The sequence below is a fragment of the Stegostoma tigrinum genome, chromosome 36 (genome assembly GCF_030684315.1).
Source record: "Stegostoma tigrinum isolate sSteTig4 chromosome 36, sSteTig4.hap1, whole genome shotgun sequence".
NCBI lineage: Eukaryota > Metazoa > Chordata > Chondrichthyes > Orectolobiformes > Stegostomatidae > Stegostoma > Stegostoma tigrinum.
Window position 1 is genome coordinate 26,637,333 of NC_081389.1, and position 20,459 is coordinate 26,657,791.

Consider the following 20,459-nt stretch of genomic DNA (forward strand, 5'->3'; position numbering starts at 1 on the left):
CTGAATTCAAATTTCGCCGTTTGTCATGGTGGAATTCGAATTCAGGTCCTCACAAATGTTATCTGGGTCTCTGGATTAACAGCCCAGTAATAATACCACTAGGCCATGGCCTCCCCCATGTTTACAATTCTGCATTCAAGTTTCTGACACCACATCCTCTTTACTATCAAGATTACAAACCTTAATCTTTGCATCTAACTCTCAGTTCATCCGTTGCAGAAACCATCATCCATGCTGCTGTTACTTCCAGACTGGATTACTGCAGAGCTGACCCTGCCAGCCACAAACACTATATTCTCTAGAAACCTGCGTCCATCCAAAGCTAAGCTGGTTGAATTCTAAATAGCACCAATTCTCATTTATACATCACCATCTGCACCCTGACACTTTTAGGTCTCCACCTCAATTTTTAATATTCTGCGTAAGTGGCAACATTACAGAAATATTTCATTGCGTGTGAAGCAACTTAAGAAAACCTTACGTCATGAAAGATGGATAACTGATGGCTGGCTTATAATATTTAAAATTATGTATGAATCTGCTCCTAACATTCAGAATAGTATGTACACACAAATATAAAAGCCCTCAGTTACATGAAAGTCCAGTAATATTTGCAGTACATTTAGGAATGGTGTATTATACTCACATGTGAAGAGATGATGATTGTTTTTACGTAGTTTCAAAGCACGCTCAAACAACTTTCTAGCACTCTTTCGGGACTCAGGACAGAGTCTTTGCCGCATGGTCTTAACACCTTGTTTGGAGTCAGGATTTAGGAAGATTACAATTGGGTACCACTGTGCATAATTCAAACGGTCCACTGCATTTGGAGTAATGTCCAAAACTGCATGCTTATCCTAGTGTAACAAAGGCAGATAGGAACTTGTAAATATGAGGTCTGGTTCATATTCATAATCAAAAATTGCTTATGCACAGGAAGTAGCCTTACTCTGTCGATGACTTGTTTGATAGTATGTAGTCGAATAATTCCAGAACTGCGTTGATCAGTGCCAGCATCTCTCGGCTCACTCCCTGTGTTCAGACAGTACCATTTAAAAAGCAGAACAGTTTAAAGTCAAATAATCAAACCCGTCTCATTTCCAATTCACTGAACGCCCCGTCACTGTTCAGACTATGTTAAAACAGTACACAATTTAGCCTATCACCTCTGCAAAGCAATTAAGTTAGGACCCCTTACACAGAGGATGAACGCATTTCTTTTTATAACTCAAAATGGTGCCAGATTGTGGCAATGACACCCTTTTCACTATCTTTCTAAATATGTGACAAAAAAATAAATAACTGATTCATCACCTCTCCCTCAATCTGCAAATTTATCTTCAGATGTTTATCTAGTTCCCTTCAGTAATCCGTAACTGAATCTGGCTCCAGCATACCTTAAACAGTAGGATCCATTAAACTTGAATAGAAAGAATTTTAGTTTTGAGGAAAGATTGAATAGGCTGGGTTGTTTTCTCAGCAAAAGGATGTTGAGAAAACAACTAGTTGCAACTTAAGGGAATTTAAAAGGATCTCGATAGTGTGAATAGGAAGTCACTGCTCTCCTCGTTTAAAACATCCAGATGCACGTACAGTCACAACATTTAAAAGACATTTGGACAGGTACATGAATAGGAAAGGTTTAGGGGGATATGGGCCAAATACAGGTAAGTGGGACCAACTTAGTTTTGGAAACTTGTTCAGCATGGGAGGGTTGGACCAAGGGCTCTGTGACCATGCTGTCTGACTGTATAACAAAAGGGCACCATACATTTACAATGAGAGATAGGAGGTTTAGAGGAGTTCCATAGGGAAATATTTCAACCAGCAGGTGAGGGGGATGTGGAACTCAATGCCTAGAAAGGATGGTAGAGTTAGAAACCCTCATAACATTGCAAAAAAAAAAGAAATTGGATAGGCATCCAAGTGTCATGGCATACAAGGCAATAAGACCAAGAACTTTCTACAGTTCTAAAGACAACATCAATACAATTAGTTATCTCCAGAAATAGAATCCCAGTAAATTCAATTCCATGAAATGCAAACACAGTTTCCGCAAGGCAACTATTTATGAGACCACGTGCCCACTTTGGCTAGAGGCTAGATCTAAACCATTTAACAACTTGAAAATTTGGGGTGACGCATACTTGGAAAGCAGTGTTATGTGCAGATGGCAATAATTTAAGACAAAGGGATATTAAGAATCTGAAGGTAATCTACAAACTTCAAAACTGAACGAAATTTCAAGGAGCCTTTGAAAGATTCAGTTTAATTCAATGTTGGTACAAAATGCAATCTTGTGGAATCTCATCTAAATGTAACTTAGGGATGAGCTAATTTGCAATGTCATGAATTACATAAAATATCCAATTATTAGTTGCACATTTTATGGTTTGGAAGAACCAAAGTCAGTATCAAATGCATATTGCTCCTGGACGCTAACGCATAAACAGATTACTGCTAAAGTCTCCTTCACAATGATGGTAGCTCTGCTCAAATGAAAATTTAATACCCATGCTCACGTGAATTATGGTCACCTGCATGAAGAATCAGAGGATATCCCTCACTTACAAGAATACTCTCAGCACCAACTATTGCCACAATAATTGCTGACCACAAAGGCACTTGGTGCAAAAACAAATCAGTTTTCAAAGGCAAACTGGATGAACATTTGAAGGGCTACAGAGTAGGTCAGTTGAACCAACCAGTTTAAACTTTGAAGGGCTGAACGGCCTGCTGTGCAGTAAATGACTATGATTCTAAGGAACAGAACAGAAAACCTTACTTGCAATTTCATACAAATCTGGCTCTTCCCGTGCAAGTTTCTCTCGAGCAATATCAGCAAGAGGTCCGAAGATGACTACTGGCCTCAGGAAACCAGCTTTGAAAAAAAAAAATTATCAGAAGCAGCACTGTGTAGTGTATATTATAAATCACTCTTCATTATTTCAACACATTTCGACTTGTTTAGACATTCAGTTGGGTGACTCATTAGGTCATTGTTAATCTGGGGTAGGGAGTAGGACAGGAGGAAACATGGGATTAAAAGGCATTTAGAATTCATAGGACTGATGTATGTAAAGCCAAGAACACAGGCAGTTGATTAAAAATGACATCTGCACATCAGTGATTTCATCATTCCAAGATCTAACATACAATTCAAAGTTACCACAATAACAATCATTACCCTGCCTTCATTCAATTGTTTTTCTCAATGATATACATAAAATTGAACAGGCTGGTAACCATGTCCCACAGTTGGTCGGGAACAGTGAGCAACACTGCAATAGGAAGAGCAAGCATTTTGACTTAATCTGCCAGCTGTCTGCCTCCTAATAACTGCTTGGGAAAGGTATGGTACCCGACTGCCTGATCAGAGGCTAGATAAAGGCAATACTTTTGAGATGATACCAGCTTTAACAATACTCAGTTTCCCAAAAGGATCAGGTGTTTATTTAAATAAATCACTTGATATAATACTTGACAGAATCAATATTGGTTGGGTCGACTCCACTAGGATGAAGTGAAACTGTCCTTACTGAAGGGAATTCCGACAAGCTGAACTTGTTTTCATGTACTCCCACGGAGAACAAATGATAAAAGAAAATTAGGTTGACAGGGATCCCCCCCGCCACCCCATCACCCCGAGTGAGCAGAAAGTGATTTCTTCACCCTGGTAAAGACTTTGTTCCTTCCCCTTTACCTTCTCGAAGAACAACTCTCTCATAAGCTGGAAACTTGGTATGAACTGGTTGAGCTGCAAGATCTTCTCTGCTTTTCCTCAAATTTCTCTTTGAGCTGCGAAGTCCACGAAACCTCCAGAAGTCTGCCCGATCCCCACCAGCAGTCTTGGGTAGTGTGTACTGCACACTAGACAACTGTTCAGCTCTAGTTAGCACAAAACATTAGTAAAGTTACTCAGTGATTAAACCATGGAATTAAACAATGATTTGACGCTGCATTTAATTTATTTTGAGCACTTAAATCATGTTCGTGTCTTCTACTGTGCAAATTCTATTTTAAAACAAATCTTTAAACTTACTTTGACAAACACGCAGAGCCCTAATCACAAGTGCTTCGGTTTCATTCTAGTGCAGTCTTTCTCCAGACTACTACTGGAACATTTCAAATGACAATAGTATAATCCTGTAGTTTCAGGTGGCAATTCCTCAGGTTTACGACAAACATAAAATTATATAAATGGAAGCAAAAATGCTGATTGGGTAAAAGTACTGAACACACACCTGTTTCTGTTTGGAATAATGCCCCTTTCCACCTCCTTATGGTTTCTGCCGATTCGAATTGCAAGCCAGGATCCCAGCTTCCCATTATAGAGTGTATCCACCACTCGGAATACTTCGCCTCGGTTAAAACTTAAACCATATGGTGATTCCTTTTCATAGTCAAAGTGAGTCCGTATATAGAAGGAATCGCCCACATCAGATTCCACAATACGACGATAAACTGGAACAAGCAAGTATTGTGTTATGAAACCAACATTTAAAGATACAGATAAGATTGGTCAATTTCAGACATTTGATAACAGAAATAGGAGTAGGTCACACAATCCCTTGAGCTAATATTTCTTTTTTCAAAAAATAAGTCTGCTTGCATTAAAGATCTATAGGATAACTTCAACAACTTTGTTACACTTGCTTTGGAACAGTTCTAAGACTTCCACTTTAAAGCTGCTACATCAAGCTCAAAGTGAATAAGAAACCACAGTGAAACAACTCACCATCTTTCTTCTGCTGTGCAAGGATAGTGACCTCATCTCCTTTTGGAAGGTCGAGCAGGAACAGGACTGCTTCCTCACGGATGATATTTGCAAAGTCCACATTATTTACCTGTAAAGACGACAACTGGATGATAATGTCACACTTCCCTATGCATTAAAAATATTAGTTGCCCATTTTAAACATTTCTTTTTAAGACATCCCATAAAAATACATATGCGTAGTCCAAGCTGAATCTCTTGGTGTCTTGAAATGAGCTTTAAAAGGTTCACCAAGGGCACTACATTGTCATGAATCATGATCGACATCAATTTAAAATTTCAGTTCCTATTCTGAATTGGATTTTAAGCATAACTAAATTAGTTATTTCAATGATTTCATTTTTATTTATACTTTGAGGGTAGTTAGGTCCAAGGTCATGTGTAGCCCAAACTAGGGAAAAGAAAACCAGCTCAGTGGTTAGCACTGCTACCTCATACCACCAGGGACCCAGGTTCAATTTCACCCTCTGGCAACGTGTGTGCGGAGTCTGCGTGCTCTCCATTGTTTTCCTCCAGGTACTCCAGTTTCCACTCATAATTCAAAGATGTGCAAGTTAGTGGACTGGCCATGCTAAATTACTGTGTAGTCTTGAGGGATGTCTAGGTTAGGTGCGTTAGTCATGAGAAATGTAGGGTTACTGGGTTAAGGCAGGGGCTTGGGTCTGGGTGGAATGCTCTTTGGAAGGTCAGCATGGACTCTTTAGGCCAAACGGCCTGTTTCCACACTAAAGGATTCTATTGTATTAAAAGGTAGAAGATTTTCTTTCTCTCCCAAGAATTAGTGAACTCTATTTTGTTACATCTCACTGATGAATACAAAACTACTTATCATTGTCAAACAGCAAAGTACAAGATACACCATTCCAGAAGTCACTATTAACAATAATTTTACTTCATTCATTAGAAACAATGGAATCTCATCAGGACTGCTTTGAACAGATACCCAACATAAATCACTGCAAACATCTTGTCTTACTCGGAGGATCTGATCTCCTTCCTCTAGACCTTCTTTGGCTGCAGGGCTATCTTCCAATACTCCAGCAACAAATATTCCCACATCATTTCCACCAGCCAGGCGCAGTCCAACACTTTCTCCCTTCTTAAACTTCACAAGCTTCATACTTGGTCTGAAAGAGAATATTGAGATTACAGCAAAGAACAGTTAAACCTCCATTGGCAAAACTTGCTGAAGTTTTTTTTAAGGGGTCGCAGTAAATAGAATGTACATGCTATGTATGGACATGCATTGCTTTCTGGTGTATCTAGCACGAGTACTGTTATGCAGTTTCCAAAATAAAACAAAATGACCAATTGTCTGAAGCCCTGTGCATTGAAATTTAGATGCTATCTAGTCTAAGTAGTGAAGAGAAGGAAATTTCAACTTAAATTTTTCAAACTGATGAAGTTCACCGTTATAGATTTTGGCAAAAATCACTATTTCTTAAGAAGCTCTGCATTGGTATGGGTAGGATTGCTGAATTACCTCAACATTCCATCATCATGTGATGAGTTTGGAACAGGTGCATCAGATGGGCTAACGGGCAAATCCACATCAGGCTGGCCAGGTTGAGCATATACAGGTTTAGGTTCTGCAGAAATAGTTCATGTTAGGTATTGTTTCATAAAACAACTTCTCTACTTTAAAAGGAAGGGCATCCTTAAACCACAACTGTCCTGACTAGTTATATTTACATAAGAGTTTCAAAGGCAATAATGTGGCACCAGGGATATTTGCCTTTTAACTGTAATCTTGTCATGTAGCAAGGCGCAGCATCAATCAATTACACCTGTTGAACTCTCCAGCTGTCCCTTCTCCCAGCAATGCTTCTGAAAACCGCACAATTTCCTTCCAAACAATGATGTTTACAACTGACCTGGTAACGGAGGAACTTGTTTCACTGTTCGATCATCAACAGCAGCAGTCATTGGCTCTTCAACAGCTTTAGGTACAAACATCTCTTCAGTATTTTTCACTGGTGTTGACACAGCTCCCGTCTTGGGTCCTCTAATTACATCATCTTCTCGTGATCTTGGACTTAAAAAAAATTTGAAAACTTCTCACTCAAGTTCACTTTTGAAACAAAGAACGTGTGAATTTTGTGAGTACTTAGTGACACTGTGATTTGAATAAGTTATTAGTGTCACGATACTATAGCTTAAACAAGTTATTTTTGTTCTAATTTGTTTTCAAAGAAAGGCTTTTAAGACAGAGGTGCAAAGGTGTCTATGAAAAATAGCAAAGGGAACACTTTGTGAGGCCTCTATTTTTTTTAAAAATTTGGTTGGAATAAAAGTAGCCTGAATGGGTACGGTCAAGCTGTCACAGAGCCAGGATTTTTAGTTGCTTAGTTTTTCCAATCTCAGCAGCAGAAAAGGAAGTCGATGTCATGACCCATGTTGACTTTCCCGTTCCTCTGATGCTACCTGACCCGCGATGTCCCTCCAGCTCCACAGTGTTGACTCTGACTCCAGCATCTGTAGTACTTGTTATCTTTCAACAGCAGTTGTTGCAGAACATTTTTCCCTGCGATGGAGAGCGCGCAAAAAAAATGGTGGTAGGGATGAAAGAGCATTTAAATATATCTAAGCTTTGCCCAAGTTCAATGAGAAGAATGTAGAAGCCTTTTTCATTTCGTTTGGGAAAGTGGCTAAACAAATGAAATGACTGGTGACCATGTGGGTATTGTTGATCCAAATGAAGTTGGTTGGTAGAACTAGCGAGGTATTTGCATTACTGTCAGGGGAGGCATTTTGGGGTGGAATGGAGGTGAAAGGTGCCATCTTAAGGACATATGAGCTAGTACCAAAAGCCTACAGATACCTTTTCAGGAATTTAAGGACAAGATCTGGTCAAACATGTATTGAGTTTAGAAAGAATCAAACATAATAAGGGAATAAGGGGAATGAAAATTAATAAAACAAATGACACTATTAGAGGGAATTATTTTCAAGGAGTTCAAAAGTTCACTTCATGAATTAGTGAGAACTTATGTGGAAGAGCAGAGTTAACACTCTAGGATTAGCAGTGGAAATGGTAGATGATTATGAGCAGGTACATAAATCTAAGTTTGGTTTTCGACACAAATTGTATAAGGGATAGAAACTGGGGAAGAGAGAAATCTTCAGGTGGTAAGAGCAGAGGAGATCTCATTGAAGATAGTAAAGATAGTTTATCATATGATTTACCAGTAGGCGGTCATAAGGAAGGAAAAAAAACAAGTCAAAATACAAAGAAATAATTTTATTGGCCTGGACTGTGTAAAGAAGTGGTTGGATTTTGCCAGACATGTCATGTGTGTCAAGTAATTGGAAAACCTCAGGCAGTGATAAAACCAGCACCCTTAATACCCATATGTGAGGAACTTTTTACAAGGGTTGTAAGCCCACTGAATATGAGCCCTACCCAAAACTAAGTGGGAAGCAGTATTTGTTGACCATAATGGGTGTTACTACTAGAATTCCACAGGCCATTCTATTATGCAGTATCTTGGCTAATAGGATTATGGCAGAGTTACTTAATTTATTTTTAAAACTAGATATGGACTACCCTCAGAGATACAATTGGATCAGGCTGAAATGTTTCCAAGTTACTTGAGGAAGTTAAGGACAGTTTAGGGATAAAGCAATTCAAATCCACTGGACACCATCCAGAATCACATGGAGCCTTAGAACAGTGGCATCAAGCCTGAAAGACCATATTGAGCACTTATAGTCAAAACTACCCAAATGACTGGGAGAAAGGAATTCCGTTTGTACTTCTTACAATTAGGCATGTACCAAATGAATCTACCAAATTCATTCCATTTGAATTAGTTTTTGGGTATGAAGTGAGAGGACCACCAAAATTAAGGAGAAATTGATGAGTCAGAACTTAGATATCATGTATTTGGATTAAGCACCGTTCACATTTCAAAGCCCAGCCAAAAAGTAATTTTGGGATTATCCAATTGTATGGTGGACAACCTGATGATTTTTAGTCATATATGGAAGGAACATCTGCAGCATCTATAAGAATTGTTCGAATGACTTTGCGAGACAGGTTCAGGTGATAAACCTGGCAAAGGCTGAGTTCTCAAAAGCTGAAGTCTCGTTCCCGAGTCACATTATTGGACGTGGACAAATGGTTCCACAGGATGAGAAAACAGACGTTTTTGGGAAGTTTCCTATATTATTAAAGAGGGAGTACTGCAATTCCTAGGATCGAGTGGCTTTCATTTAAAGTTTGCGCTGAACTTGAGGAGTATGGTTGCTCTACTAACTGATTTGTTGAAGAAGTGCAGAAATTCTCTGTGGACCAAGGGCTGTCAGAAAACATTCGACAGCCAGAAACCTGTGTTAATTGCCACCCAGTGGTAAACAAATATATAGTTATGCAAAGCTATTTAAGGTGGCTATCGATGTGAGTGATGTGGTTGTACTCTTGCAAAAAGACAACAAGATATAAAGACCTACTGGTGCTTTTCCAGGAAACTGAATACTCACCAACTGAAATATTTCACGATTGAGAAGGAGACCCTGAGCTTGGTGTTGGCATTACAACATTTTAATGTTTATATTGCCAGTAATGTGTCTGTGACAGTTGTCTACACCGATCATAACCCCTTAAAGTTTTTTGGAAAAAGTCAAAGGACAAATTTCTAGACTGTTTATATGGAGCTTAATATTGCAGCCATTCAATTTAGAAATTATACATGTGGCAGGATGAGAACATAATTGCCAATAATGTTGTCATGACTGAGAAGGAGGAAGATGGAGGCACTCTGCAGCAGGAGAAAAAGGGACTTCAGTGGACTGTATTAATGAATGTTCGCATGCTCTCAGTCAATGTATATATGTTTTAGTGTACTAATAATGTAAGATTAAAGGCTTTTAATAATGATTCTTATTAATCATGAAATAAATATAAATAATAAATATTAACTGGTGTCAAGATGTATATTGAAAAATTGTGCAGAGCTTGAGGGGCCTTGGGTTTGTTTTTTAAAAGTTGGAACAGAAACAGCCTGAATAGGTATGGTCAAGCTCACTCAGAAGCAGGATTTTTAGTTTCTCAGTTTTACAGTAGTAGCAGTCATTGTTGGGTATGTTAGTGCATTAGATCACTTCCTGCTAAACTGATTTCTAATGACAGCTTTCCTCTTGAGCTGCTAGAGTTACATGCGAGACAATCTGTTTCCTGAATTTGCCTTTTGCCAGGGGTGTGTTGGTACGTTACTGTATCAGAACAGATAATTAGTAACAGTAACTGGATCTATTATTCTGCTAAGTTATTCAATACAGTTAAAACTACACCAATTCTTGAACTTTTTCTTTTGTTGTATTCTAACTATAGTAATTGCACTTTACTTAAAGTCAAGTAGTTTGACCAATCAAACTACATTTAGAATGCAACACCTTCAATTTACCTTTAAAATAAGAAAATGTTATGGTCCAGGCTACCTTCTTACTATATTTTGAGGGGGGTTTAGTCTGGCAGTCTGCATCTGGCAAAATACTAAAAACTGAATGTTTGGGTGCATAAAATTAACTGTAGAACTATTAACCAGTGAAATCACAGTTGTCAAATTACTTATGGATTCAAAACTGTCTATCACCACTGTTCTTTTATTTATTATTTCAGCCTTTAAAATTTGCAGTAATTCTAACCCCTGTAAAAAGGACTGCATTTCTGATTGTACTTTTCACCAACTCAGGATATACCAAAACACATTACGAAGTACTTTTGAAGTGGAACAACTGTTGTTAATATTAACAACGTGATAGCCAACTTACATAGAAAAGATTCAACACGTAGTATTAAGACACTTAGCAATTAACTGCTTTAATAACACTAGTCCACTAATAATTAGTGGCCAGGACATTGTAACTTGTATCGTGGAGTCTTTATAAATGCCTAAAAGAGATGAAGCGCCCTTAATTTAATGTTTTATTTTAATGGCAGCATCTCTTGCTAGGCAGCATTCCTTTAGTACTGCACTGAACTGTCAGCCTGGATGACATACACAAGTCCCTAAAAGTTATAATAATCCCAAATCTTAAAATTTGAAGTGACTATGCCACTACAAGGCCAGTTTAACCATTATTCTGCACCTTTAAGTGTCTGAATGCTCTAACAACAGCATATGAGCTGGGAACAGGAAATTCAGCCCTCAAACCAGCTCTGCCGTTTGACATGGTCATAGTTGATCATCCTACTTTCCATAACCCTTCAGTCCATTACTAATTAAAAACCTGTATCTCCTCGTCGGATTCATATTTAAAACGAGGCTATTTAATACAAGTAATTTCTCAACTCTGCTCTTAATCTCATATCCCTCACTCTAAAACTACAACCTTTTATTCCAAAATTTTCCCTGAAGAAAACATCCACTCTAGCTACCTGGTCAATCCCCTTTAGCAATCTTACTGACCTCAATTAGGTCTTTCATTCTTCTAAACTCCAGAGAGTAGGGGCCTAAACTGCCCAATGTCTTAAGTCCAACCCCTCACCTCTGGAATCAACCTAGTGAACTTCTTCTGAATTGCCCCAATACATCAACATTCTTCCTCAAATAACAGTACCAAAACTGCATGCTGCTTTGGACAGTTGCAGCAACTCTTCAAATATCAAACCTTTACCTACCTCATCATTACCTGCTGCACCTGCATCCCTAATTTTGTGATTCATGCATGACGACGCCCCAGATCCCTCAGCACTGCGAAGTTACTTTCTGCTTATGTATCAAGTTGTTTTCTACTCCTCCAAACAAAATGGATAACTTCACACTTATTCACATTAAACTCCATCTGCCAAATTTGGCACATTCACCGAGCCTTTCCATATCCAACAACTTAATTCTTCACTGCAACTGTCCCACACATTTTACTGACGCCTGTAAGTTTGGCTAGAACTTTCTATCCATGCATCCAACACATTAATATAGATTGCACGTCACTGAGGTTGGAGAACCGAATCCTGTGGTATCCTGACAACCAGGAGACGACACATTTTTCCCAACTCTGCTTTCTGTTGATTCATCAATCCTCTATTCAAGCTAATATATTAACCCTGACTCCATGTGACCTTACCTTCTGATGCTAAAGAAACAAGAAAGTGAACATTAAATTTGTGTGATGTGTAGCAGCAGCCACATTACTGCTATCTAGTGTGGCTCCTTGACAGAATCGGGGGGATCTTATCAAGGTATGTGAACCATCTTGGCAGCTGCTACACATCACTGAACGCGCACAGTCTTAAATGAAGTATACAATCAGTATAAAACCATTTTCTTCTTTGGTAGATGTGTATCAACAAAATACTGACTTGCTCAAAGACCTGAAATAACTGGAGAGTATTCTTTAGTATTCATTAAATATTATAACTAACTATCAATGTTCACCTATTTGCGTACCCATATCACTCTGTAATCCGTGCCAAAATTAATGCACTTCTCTTTGGACAAAATTCTCACATACAATTCAAATAAAGGTGGGAACCTAAGACAATGTTTAGCATTGTGCAGCATTCCAAATTTACCTTTGTTAAATGGCTAAAAATAATTGATACGCACGCTAGGGAGACAAGAACTATAGGAATCAAAAATGGAACTCTACACCTACACAGAAGTACTGTGCCAATGTGGTTGTTGACTTGCTCACTGAGCTGGCCTGGTTTTGTTCAGAGGTTTTGTCACCATGACAGGTGACGTCGCCAGTCGCGCCTCCAATGAAGCAATGTTATTCTACTCTACTTGGAGTTGATCTGTCTGGTCCGTTATGGCGAATACTGTCATTTTGGGTTTTGGTCTGCATGGATTTGTAAATGGGGTCCAATTCTAGATATGTTCATTGACTGAAGTGCGGGTGGAGAACCACACCCCTAGAAATTCCCATGCATGTCTATGTTTGGCTTGGGATGCTATGGTTAGCTTGTCCCAGTTAAATTGATTGCCTTCATTGGCTGAACGTACCAATATTAAATACCAGAGAGTTGTGAGCACATGGAATAGTTTACCAGTGGTAGTCGTGGAAGCAGAGTCATTAGTGACATTCAAGCGACTGCTGGACATGCACATGGACAGCAGTGAATTGAGGGGAATGTAGGTTAGGTTATTTTGTTTTTGGATTAGGAATATTCCACGGCACAACATCGTGGGCCAAAGGGCCTGTAGTGTGCTGTACTTTTCTACGTTCTATGAGAGTTCATCATGCCATTTTGCTGCTAGTTGATGTTTGTGTATTCTGATGCTTAGTTTCCTTCCTGTCTGTCTGATGTAATGTTTGTTGCGGTCATCACAGTAATCCTCAACTTCCGCAGCAACGACCCCAACATGCACAAAGCTGCATTAGGACACTATTTAAACAGGACAGGACACACTGCAACACTCCAGAACTACACAGGAAACAGGAAGAATACATATACAAGATCCTTGCTTTAAACAGACATCCCCACAACTTCATCCACAGATGCCAACAAGACAGACAACAGGAAGACACAGTACAACCCAACACACTGGCCACGTTGCCCTACATCAAGAACATAATCGGAGTTGACAAGACTCTGAAGACCACTAGGAATCATGGTGGCTCACAGCCACTTGACAAACACTCAAGGATTAAAGACCCCATTCCCACAACATGCAGAATGAACATAGTTTACAAAATACCATGCAATGACTGCTAAAACATTAGACAGACAGGAAGCTAGCCATCGGAAAACATGAACATCAGCTAGCAGCAAAATGGCACAATGAGCTCTCCTCAATATCAGTACATTCAGACAATGAGTGCCATCAATTTAACTGGGACAAGTTAACCATAGTAACCCAAGCCAAACAGACATGCAGGGGAATTTGCAGAGGCATGGCTCTCCATCTATACATCAAATCAACAAACGTACAGAATTGGGCCCCATATACAAACACATACAGAGCAAAACCAGAAATGACACTACTCACCATAATTGACCAGATAGTATAAACTCCAATCAGAGGCTCTACTAATGACGTTACCTAGCATGGTGATGAAACGTCTGAACAAAAAAAGTCAGTCAACGGCCTCATCCACAACCTAAGCTACAGATCTTTGCCAATACCTTGTACCATGCCAATCCTGTACAATGGAGTTTGCTGTCAGGAGAGCTCAGAGAACAACAAACCCAAATTTGACAGCTTAAGGCAAACTTGAAAATGACAGCAAACATGTACGTAGATTGCTGATCGCCTGAAACTGGAGACTGCATCATATATGGGGAGGCTTTCCAACTGCATACAGCCCTTCCTCACTGCTGTCTCTTATCAACTTAATTGATAATCATCCATTTAACTCAATGCAACCTTTTTACAAAAGCAAAAACATGCACAGTCTAAACATTTGGTTATAGTATGGCAGTCCTTTAAACTTTCAAATTATTTTGAGAATAACATTACCTTCAAACAGACTGCACACGTTTCAAAGGCCTAGCTAGCCCAAATTGAATTAAATTAGTTAATAGCAAACTGGAGAAGGCACAGGCCCAGGAAGGCAAATAATCTGTTGAAATTTTCAATGGCCAAAATGATCAAAAGCATCATTTTTCCCCAAACTACAATGAATATCCAGATTAGTAAACATTGAGCTCTTATTGTGCAGATTAAAGATGATGTGGAGGTGTTGGACGGGGGGGGGGGGGGGGGGGGGGGGCGGAGGAGAGATAGACAAGGTCAGAAATTACAACAACAGGCTTTGAGAATCTTACACCTTCAGGTCTTAGTAAGGGAGGTGGTTTCAGACATGGAATTTGTAAGAAGAGATCGAAGGGCCACACCACTAATGAGGATGTACTGAATAAACCCAAGAAGCTGTTAAATCTTTTAATCAGTTAGAGAATTTTAATTGATTAATATGTATATGTAAATCCCCAAATTCCTCTGAAGTCACTGCCCTGAGAGAACTAAAAGGTTTTAATGGGTATGAAGAAGAGGTGACATTTCGGGTCAGACAATGCACATTAGCTGTGAGACTTGGTTTAGGATCTGTTTGTGTTTTGGTTTGTGATCTGACTAGCTTTATTTCTAAAGGAGCAATTTATAGAACATTAACTGACGATAAATTGTGTGCTTTTTGAACAAAATAAAATGTATCTACAAAAACAAATTCACCCCATGGGGGGTGGTGTTGAGGGTGTGGGCGCAATGGTATGCAGGGGAGGGCACGAGCATGCGGGATAAGCGTGAGGGCAAGGTAGAAGATGAGTGAGCGAGCGTGTGGGAGAGCAAGCATGCGTGTGTGAGAGACCATGTATAGAGTGGTAGGGATCACCTGTAATGTGGCGTGAACCCAAAATCCCAGTTGAGGCCATCCTCATGGGTACCAAACTTGACTATCAGCATCTGCTGGGTAACTGTGCATTGTTGTGTATCCCCAAGTCCGCCTTGGAGGATGTTTACACATTTATAGAGTAAATGGAAAAGTCCTAGGGAAAACTGATGAACAGAGAGATCTAGGTGTTCAGGTCCATTGTTCCTTGAAGGTGGCAACGCCAGTCAATAGAGTGGTCAAGGAGGCATACGGCATGCTTTCCTTCATTGGATGGGGCATTGAGTACAAGAGTTGGAAGGTCATGTTACAGTTGTATAAGACTTTGGTTCGGCCACATTTGGACCGTTCTGGTACCGTTCTGGTCGCCACATTACCAAAAGGATGTGGATGCTTTGGACAGGGTGCAGAGGAGGTTCACCAGAATGTTGGATGTTGCCTGGTATGGAGGGTGCTAGCTATGAAGAGAGGTTGAGTAGATTAGGATTGTTTTCATTAGAAAGACAGAGATTGAGGGGGGGGCCTGCTTGAGGTCTACAAAATCATGAGGGGTACAGACAGGGTGGATTGCAAGAAGCTTTTTCTCCCAGAGTGGGGGACTCAATTACTAGGGGTCAAAGTTGCCACCCAGGTGGATAAGGTTGTTAAGAAAGCATATGGTGTTTTGGCTTTCATTAACAGGGGGATCGAGTTTAAGAGCCACGAGGTTATGCTGCAGCTCCACAAAACCCTGGTGAGACCACACTTGGAATATTGTGTCCAGTTCTGGTCACCCTACTATAGGAAAGATGTGGAGGCTTTGGAGAGGGTACAATGGAGGTTTACCAGGATGCTAGATAACAAAGTGTGGAGCTGGATGAACACAGCAGGCCAAGCAGCATATCAGGAGCACAAAAGCTGACATTTCGGGCCTAGACCCTTCATCAGAGAGGGGGCTGCCTGGACTGGAGGGCTTGTCTTACAAGGAGAGGTTGACCGAACTCGGACTTTTCTCTCTGGAGAGAAGGAGGAAGAGAGGTGACCTGATCGAGGTGTACAAGGTAATGAGAGGCATGGATAGAGTCGATAGCCAGAGACTTTTCCCCAGGGCAGGACTGACTGCCACGAGGGGTCATAGTTGTCAGGTGTTAGGAGGAAGGTATAGAGGAGACGTCAGAGGGAGGTTCTTCACCCAGAGAGTTGTGAGCACATGGAATAGTTTACCAGCAGTAGTTGTGGAAGCGGAGTCATTATTGACATTTAAGCGACTGCTGGACATGCACATAGACAGCAGTGAATTGAGCGGAATGTAGGTTAGGTTATTTTATTTTTGGATTAGGAATATTCCACGGCACAACATCATGGGCCGAAGGGCCTGTACTGTGCTGTACTTTTCTATGTTCTATGTTCTAGTTCAAAGTGAGAGGAGGAAAGTTTAAAAGGGAGATATGCATGGAAAGTTCTTTACACAGAGGGTGGTGGGTGCCTGGAATGCGTTGCCTGCGGAGGTGGTAGAGGCCGGCACGACAGCGTCTTTTAAAGATACATCTGGACAGGTACATGGATGGGCAGGAAGCAAATAGACACAGACCGTTAGAAAATAGATGACAGGTTAGACAGAGGATTTCGATCGGCACAGGCTTGGAGGGCCGAAGGGCCTGTTCCTGTGCTGTAATTTTCTTTGTTCTTTTGTTTACCTGATTCGAGACCTAATGTCCTTGGCCGCTGAAGTGTTCCCCTACTGGGAGGGTGCCCATTCATCCATTGTCATTGCATCTGCATAGTTTCGCCAATATACCGTGTCTTGGGGAGTTCTTGCCTGCAGCATATGAAATTGACAACACTGGTGGAGACACACAAGTATCTGCCGTGCATGTGCTGGGTGGTGTTCCCACACGTATGGTAGTGTGCATGTCAAAGATCTGACATATCTTACAGAAGTTGCCATGACAGTGTTGTATAGTGTCACGGTCAATGTTGTCCTGAAGGCTGGGTAGTTTGCTGCAAGCAAGTGTCTGTTTAAGTTTTGGCAGTTATTCAAAGGCGAGAAGTAGACACACAGGGAAGATCTTGGCGAGCTGCTCATTGTTATCAATAATGGGTTGAAATCCACAAAGAACATGGCATAGTTTCTTCGCTCCCCGGAAGTACCAGACGATGCAAGGTACCCTATCGGACGTGGCACTTGGAGATCGATGAGCTGAGCATCATATCCTGTTCCTATGAGGGCATTTCAGTGATTCCCCACCATGAGTCAAAAGAAAGAAAATGTCAATGTATCTGGTGTATGGCAATGGTCAGCGGTTCTATGCAGTGAAGTCTTGTTCAAACCTACACATGAAAATGTTGGCATATTGGGCAGCAAATCTGGCCCCCATTGGCTGTTCCAAGCGTCTGGGTGAAGAATTAGTTGCCCAAAGTGAAGATGTATGGTCAAGGATGAAGCGGATGAGTTGTAGCATGGCATCTAGAAATTGGCAGTTGGTGGTTTTCAGTACTGAAGCTGTTGCAGCAATACTGCCATTGTGTGGGGTGCGGAGCGCTGAAACATCCACTGTGAAGAGAAATGTTCCCGGTTCAACTGGTCTGTGGGTGCTGATACTTGTTCGATTGGTCAGTAGGTTGATCTGTTTGGATGAGGAGGAACAAGACACACACCTGAAGGTGTTGAAGGACACCCTCACATGGTATTCAACACATCGATCGCCAGTTCCAACAGGCCACAGCGAAAAGCCATAATGTCCACCACAGAAGACAGACACAGGGTACATCCGACAGAGTACCGTTTGCAGTCCTCTACTTCCCAGGAGCAAAGAAACTAAGCCATGTCCTTCACAGTCTACAAGGCATTAATCGACGACAACAAGCACCTCAGCAAGATCTTCCCAGTGTCAGATCTTCGACATGGATACTACCATCACGTGTGGGAACACCACCCACCACATGCGCAACATATACTCATGGGACTTGACTAATGCAGTCTCTCATTCGCTGCAAAGACCCTGAGGCAAGGTATATTGGCAAAACTACGCCGATGCCATGAAAACGGATCAACGTACACTGCGCAACAATCGCCAGACTGGGATGTTCCCTCCCAGTGTGGGAATACCATTAGATCATAAGACATAGGAGTAGAAATTAGGCCATTCAGCCCATCAAGTCTGCTCTGCCATTCAATCATAGCTCACAAGCTCCTCAACCGTATTCTCCTGCTTTCTCCCCATAGGTTCTTGATGATCAAGAACCTGTCTGGCTCAGTCCTAAATGTACTCAATGACTTGCCATCCACAGCCTTCTGTGGCAGTTAATTCTATAGATTCACCACTCTCTGGCTGAAATAGTTTCTCCTTATTCTGTTCTAAAGGGTCTTCCCTTTATTCAAAGGCTGTACCCTCGGGTCCTAGCCTCTACTACCAACGGAAGCATTGTCTCAACACCCACTCTGTCCAGGCCATTCAGTATTCTGAAAGTTTCAAATAAATCCCCCCTCATCCTTCTACACTCCAATGAGTATAGTCCCAGAGGCCTCAAAATATCCCTTGTCTATTAAGCTTTCCATTTCTGGGACCATTCTCATGAAACTCCTCCAGGTTGAGTACATCCTTCCTGAGATATGGGGCCCAAAACAGCACACAATACTCCAAAAATGTGGCCTGACCAGAACCTTCTAAAGCTACAATAGTACATCTCTGCTTTTATATCCAAATCCTCTCAAAAGTAAATGCCAGCATTGCATTTGCCTTCCTAACTACTGACTCAACCTGCAAGTTTATCTTGAGAATATCCTGGACAGGAACTCAAGTCTCTTTTCATTCAGAATTCTGAATTTTCTCCCCATTTAGAAAACAGTCCATGCTTCTATTTTTCTCACTAAAGTGCATGACCTCATGCTTTCCCACATTGTACTCCATCTGCCACTCCTTTGCCCACTCTCCTAACTTGTCCAAATCCTTCTGCAGCCTCGCTACGTCCTCAATACTACTTGTCCCCCCACCTGTCTTTGTATCATCTGCAAACTTAACCAGAATGCCCAGTTTCTTCATCTAGATCATTAATGTGCAAAGTGAAAAGTTGTGGTCCCAACACTGTCCATGACAGAACACCACTTGTCACTGGCTACCATCCAGAGAAAGACCTCTTTATCCCTACTCTCAGCTTTCTGCCAGACAGCCAATCTTCTATCCATGCCAGTACATTGCCTCTAACACCATGGGCCCTTATCTGACTCAGCGTCCTATGTGGCACCTTGCCAAAGGCCTTCTTGAAGTCCAGGTAGATAACATCCATTGGCTCTCCTTGGTCTACCCTGCTCATTACTTCCTCAAAAGAAGTCTAGCATATTTGTCAGGCATGACCTCCCCTTGATGACACTATGTTGACTTTGCCCTACTTGACAATACACTTCAAGAAATCTTATCCTTTACAATGGACTCCAAAATCTTACCTATGACAGAGGTTAGGCTAATCGGCCTATAATTTTCCATCTTTTGCCTTACTCCCTTTGCAAACATGTTTGCACTTTTTCAGCCCTCTGGGACCCTCCCTGAGTTGACTGATTCTTGAAAGATCACCATTAATGCTTCCAGTATCTCTGCAGCTATCTCCTTTAGAAGTCTGGGGTGTAGTCTATCTGGTCCAGGTGATTTATCCACCTTCAGGCCATTCAGTTTTACTAGCATCTTCTCCTTGGTGACGGCCACCATACTCCGTTCTGAACCCTAGCTTTCTTGAATTTTTGGGAGATTACACAGACTTCCACCATGTAGACTGATGCGAATTATTCAGTGCCTCAGCCATTTCTTTGTTCCTTGTTCTCCACCATCATTTTCCAGTGGTCCAATGTCCACCTTTGACTCTCTTTTGCACTTTTATGTAGCTAAAGAAGCTCCTACAGTCTTCAATTATATTACTGGCTAGCTTACCCTACTATTTAATCTTCTCCCCCTCTCTTGTTTTTGTTGCCCTCTGTTGGTCTTTGCAAGCTTCCGAGTCCTCTGGTTTCACAACGTACTGCCACATCATATGCTTTCTCGTTTGCTTTTATGTGTGCTATCCCAGGCTTCCTTAGTCAGCCATGGTAGCCGCATCCTCCTTGTGCTATGCTTCTTTTTCCTAGGGACGAATTTTTGCCTTGTCTCCTGAATTACTCCCAAGAACTCCTGCCATTGTTGTTCTACAGTCTTTCCCTGCTAGGTTCCTCTTCCAATCAATTCTGCCCAGCTCCTTCCTCATACTTCCGTAGTTGCCTTTATTCAGCTGTAATACCATTAACTCTGATTCTATCTTCTCCCTTTCAAATTGCAGAGTATCATCTTATGATCACTGCCTCCTAAGGGTCCCTTCACCTTAAGCTCCCTTATCAAGTCTGCCTCATTGCACAACACTAAATCCAGTATTGTCTGTTTCCTTGTGGGCTCCACTACGAGCC

The 20,459-nt window shown here is 41.1% G+C and overlaps 1 protein-coding gene across 5 annotated transcripts in view; it reads right to left on the bottom strand.

Moving 5' to 3' along the window:
- tjp1a (tight junction protein 1a) overlaps window positions 1-20,459 on the bottom strand; it is a 174,442-nt gene that overhangs the window by 63,468 nt on the left and 90,515 nt on the right. For 4 of the 5 annotated variants that reach the window (XM_048520641.2, XM_048520639.2, XM_048520642.2 and 1 more), the window contains exons 9-17: window positions 6,652-6,812; window positions 6,261-6,366; window positions 5,754-5,904; window positions 4,739-4,847; window positions 4,245-4,464; window positions 3,704-3,888; window positions 2,786-2,881; window positions 950-1,032; window positions 647-857 (exon numbers count right to left, since the gene is read on the bottom strand). In XM_048520641.2, coding sequence (XP_048376598.1) covers window positions 647-857; window positions 950-1,032; window positions 2,786-2,881; window positions 3,704-3,888; window positions 4,245-4,464; window positions 4,739-4,847; window positions 5,754-5,904; window positions 6,261-6,366; window positions 6,652-6,812 — 1,322 coding nt within the window. The remainder of the gene's footprint in view (window positions 1-646; window positions 858-949; window positions 1,033-2,785; window positions 2,882-3,703; window positions 3,889-4,244; window positions 4,465-4,738; window positions 4,848-5,753; window positions 5,905-6,260; window positions 6,367-6,651; window positions 6,813-20,459) is intronic. The other variant, XM_059640092.1, reaches the window with a different exon arrangement.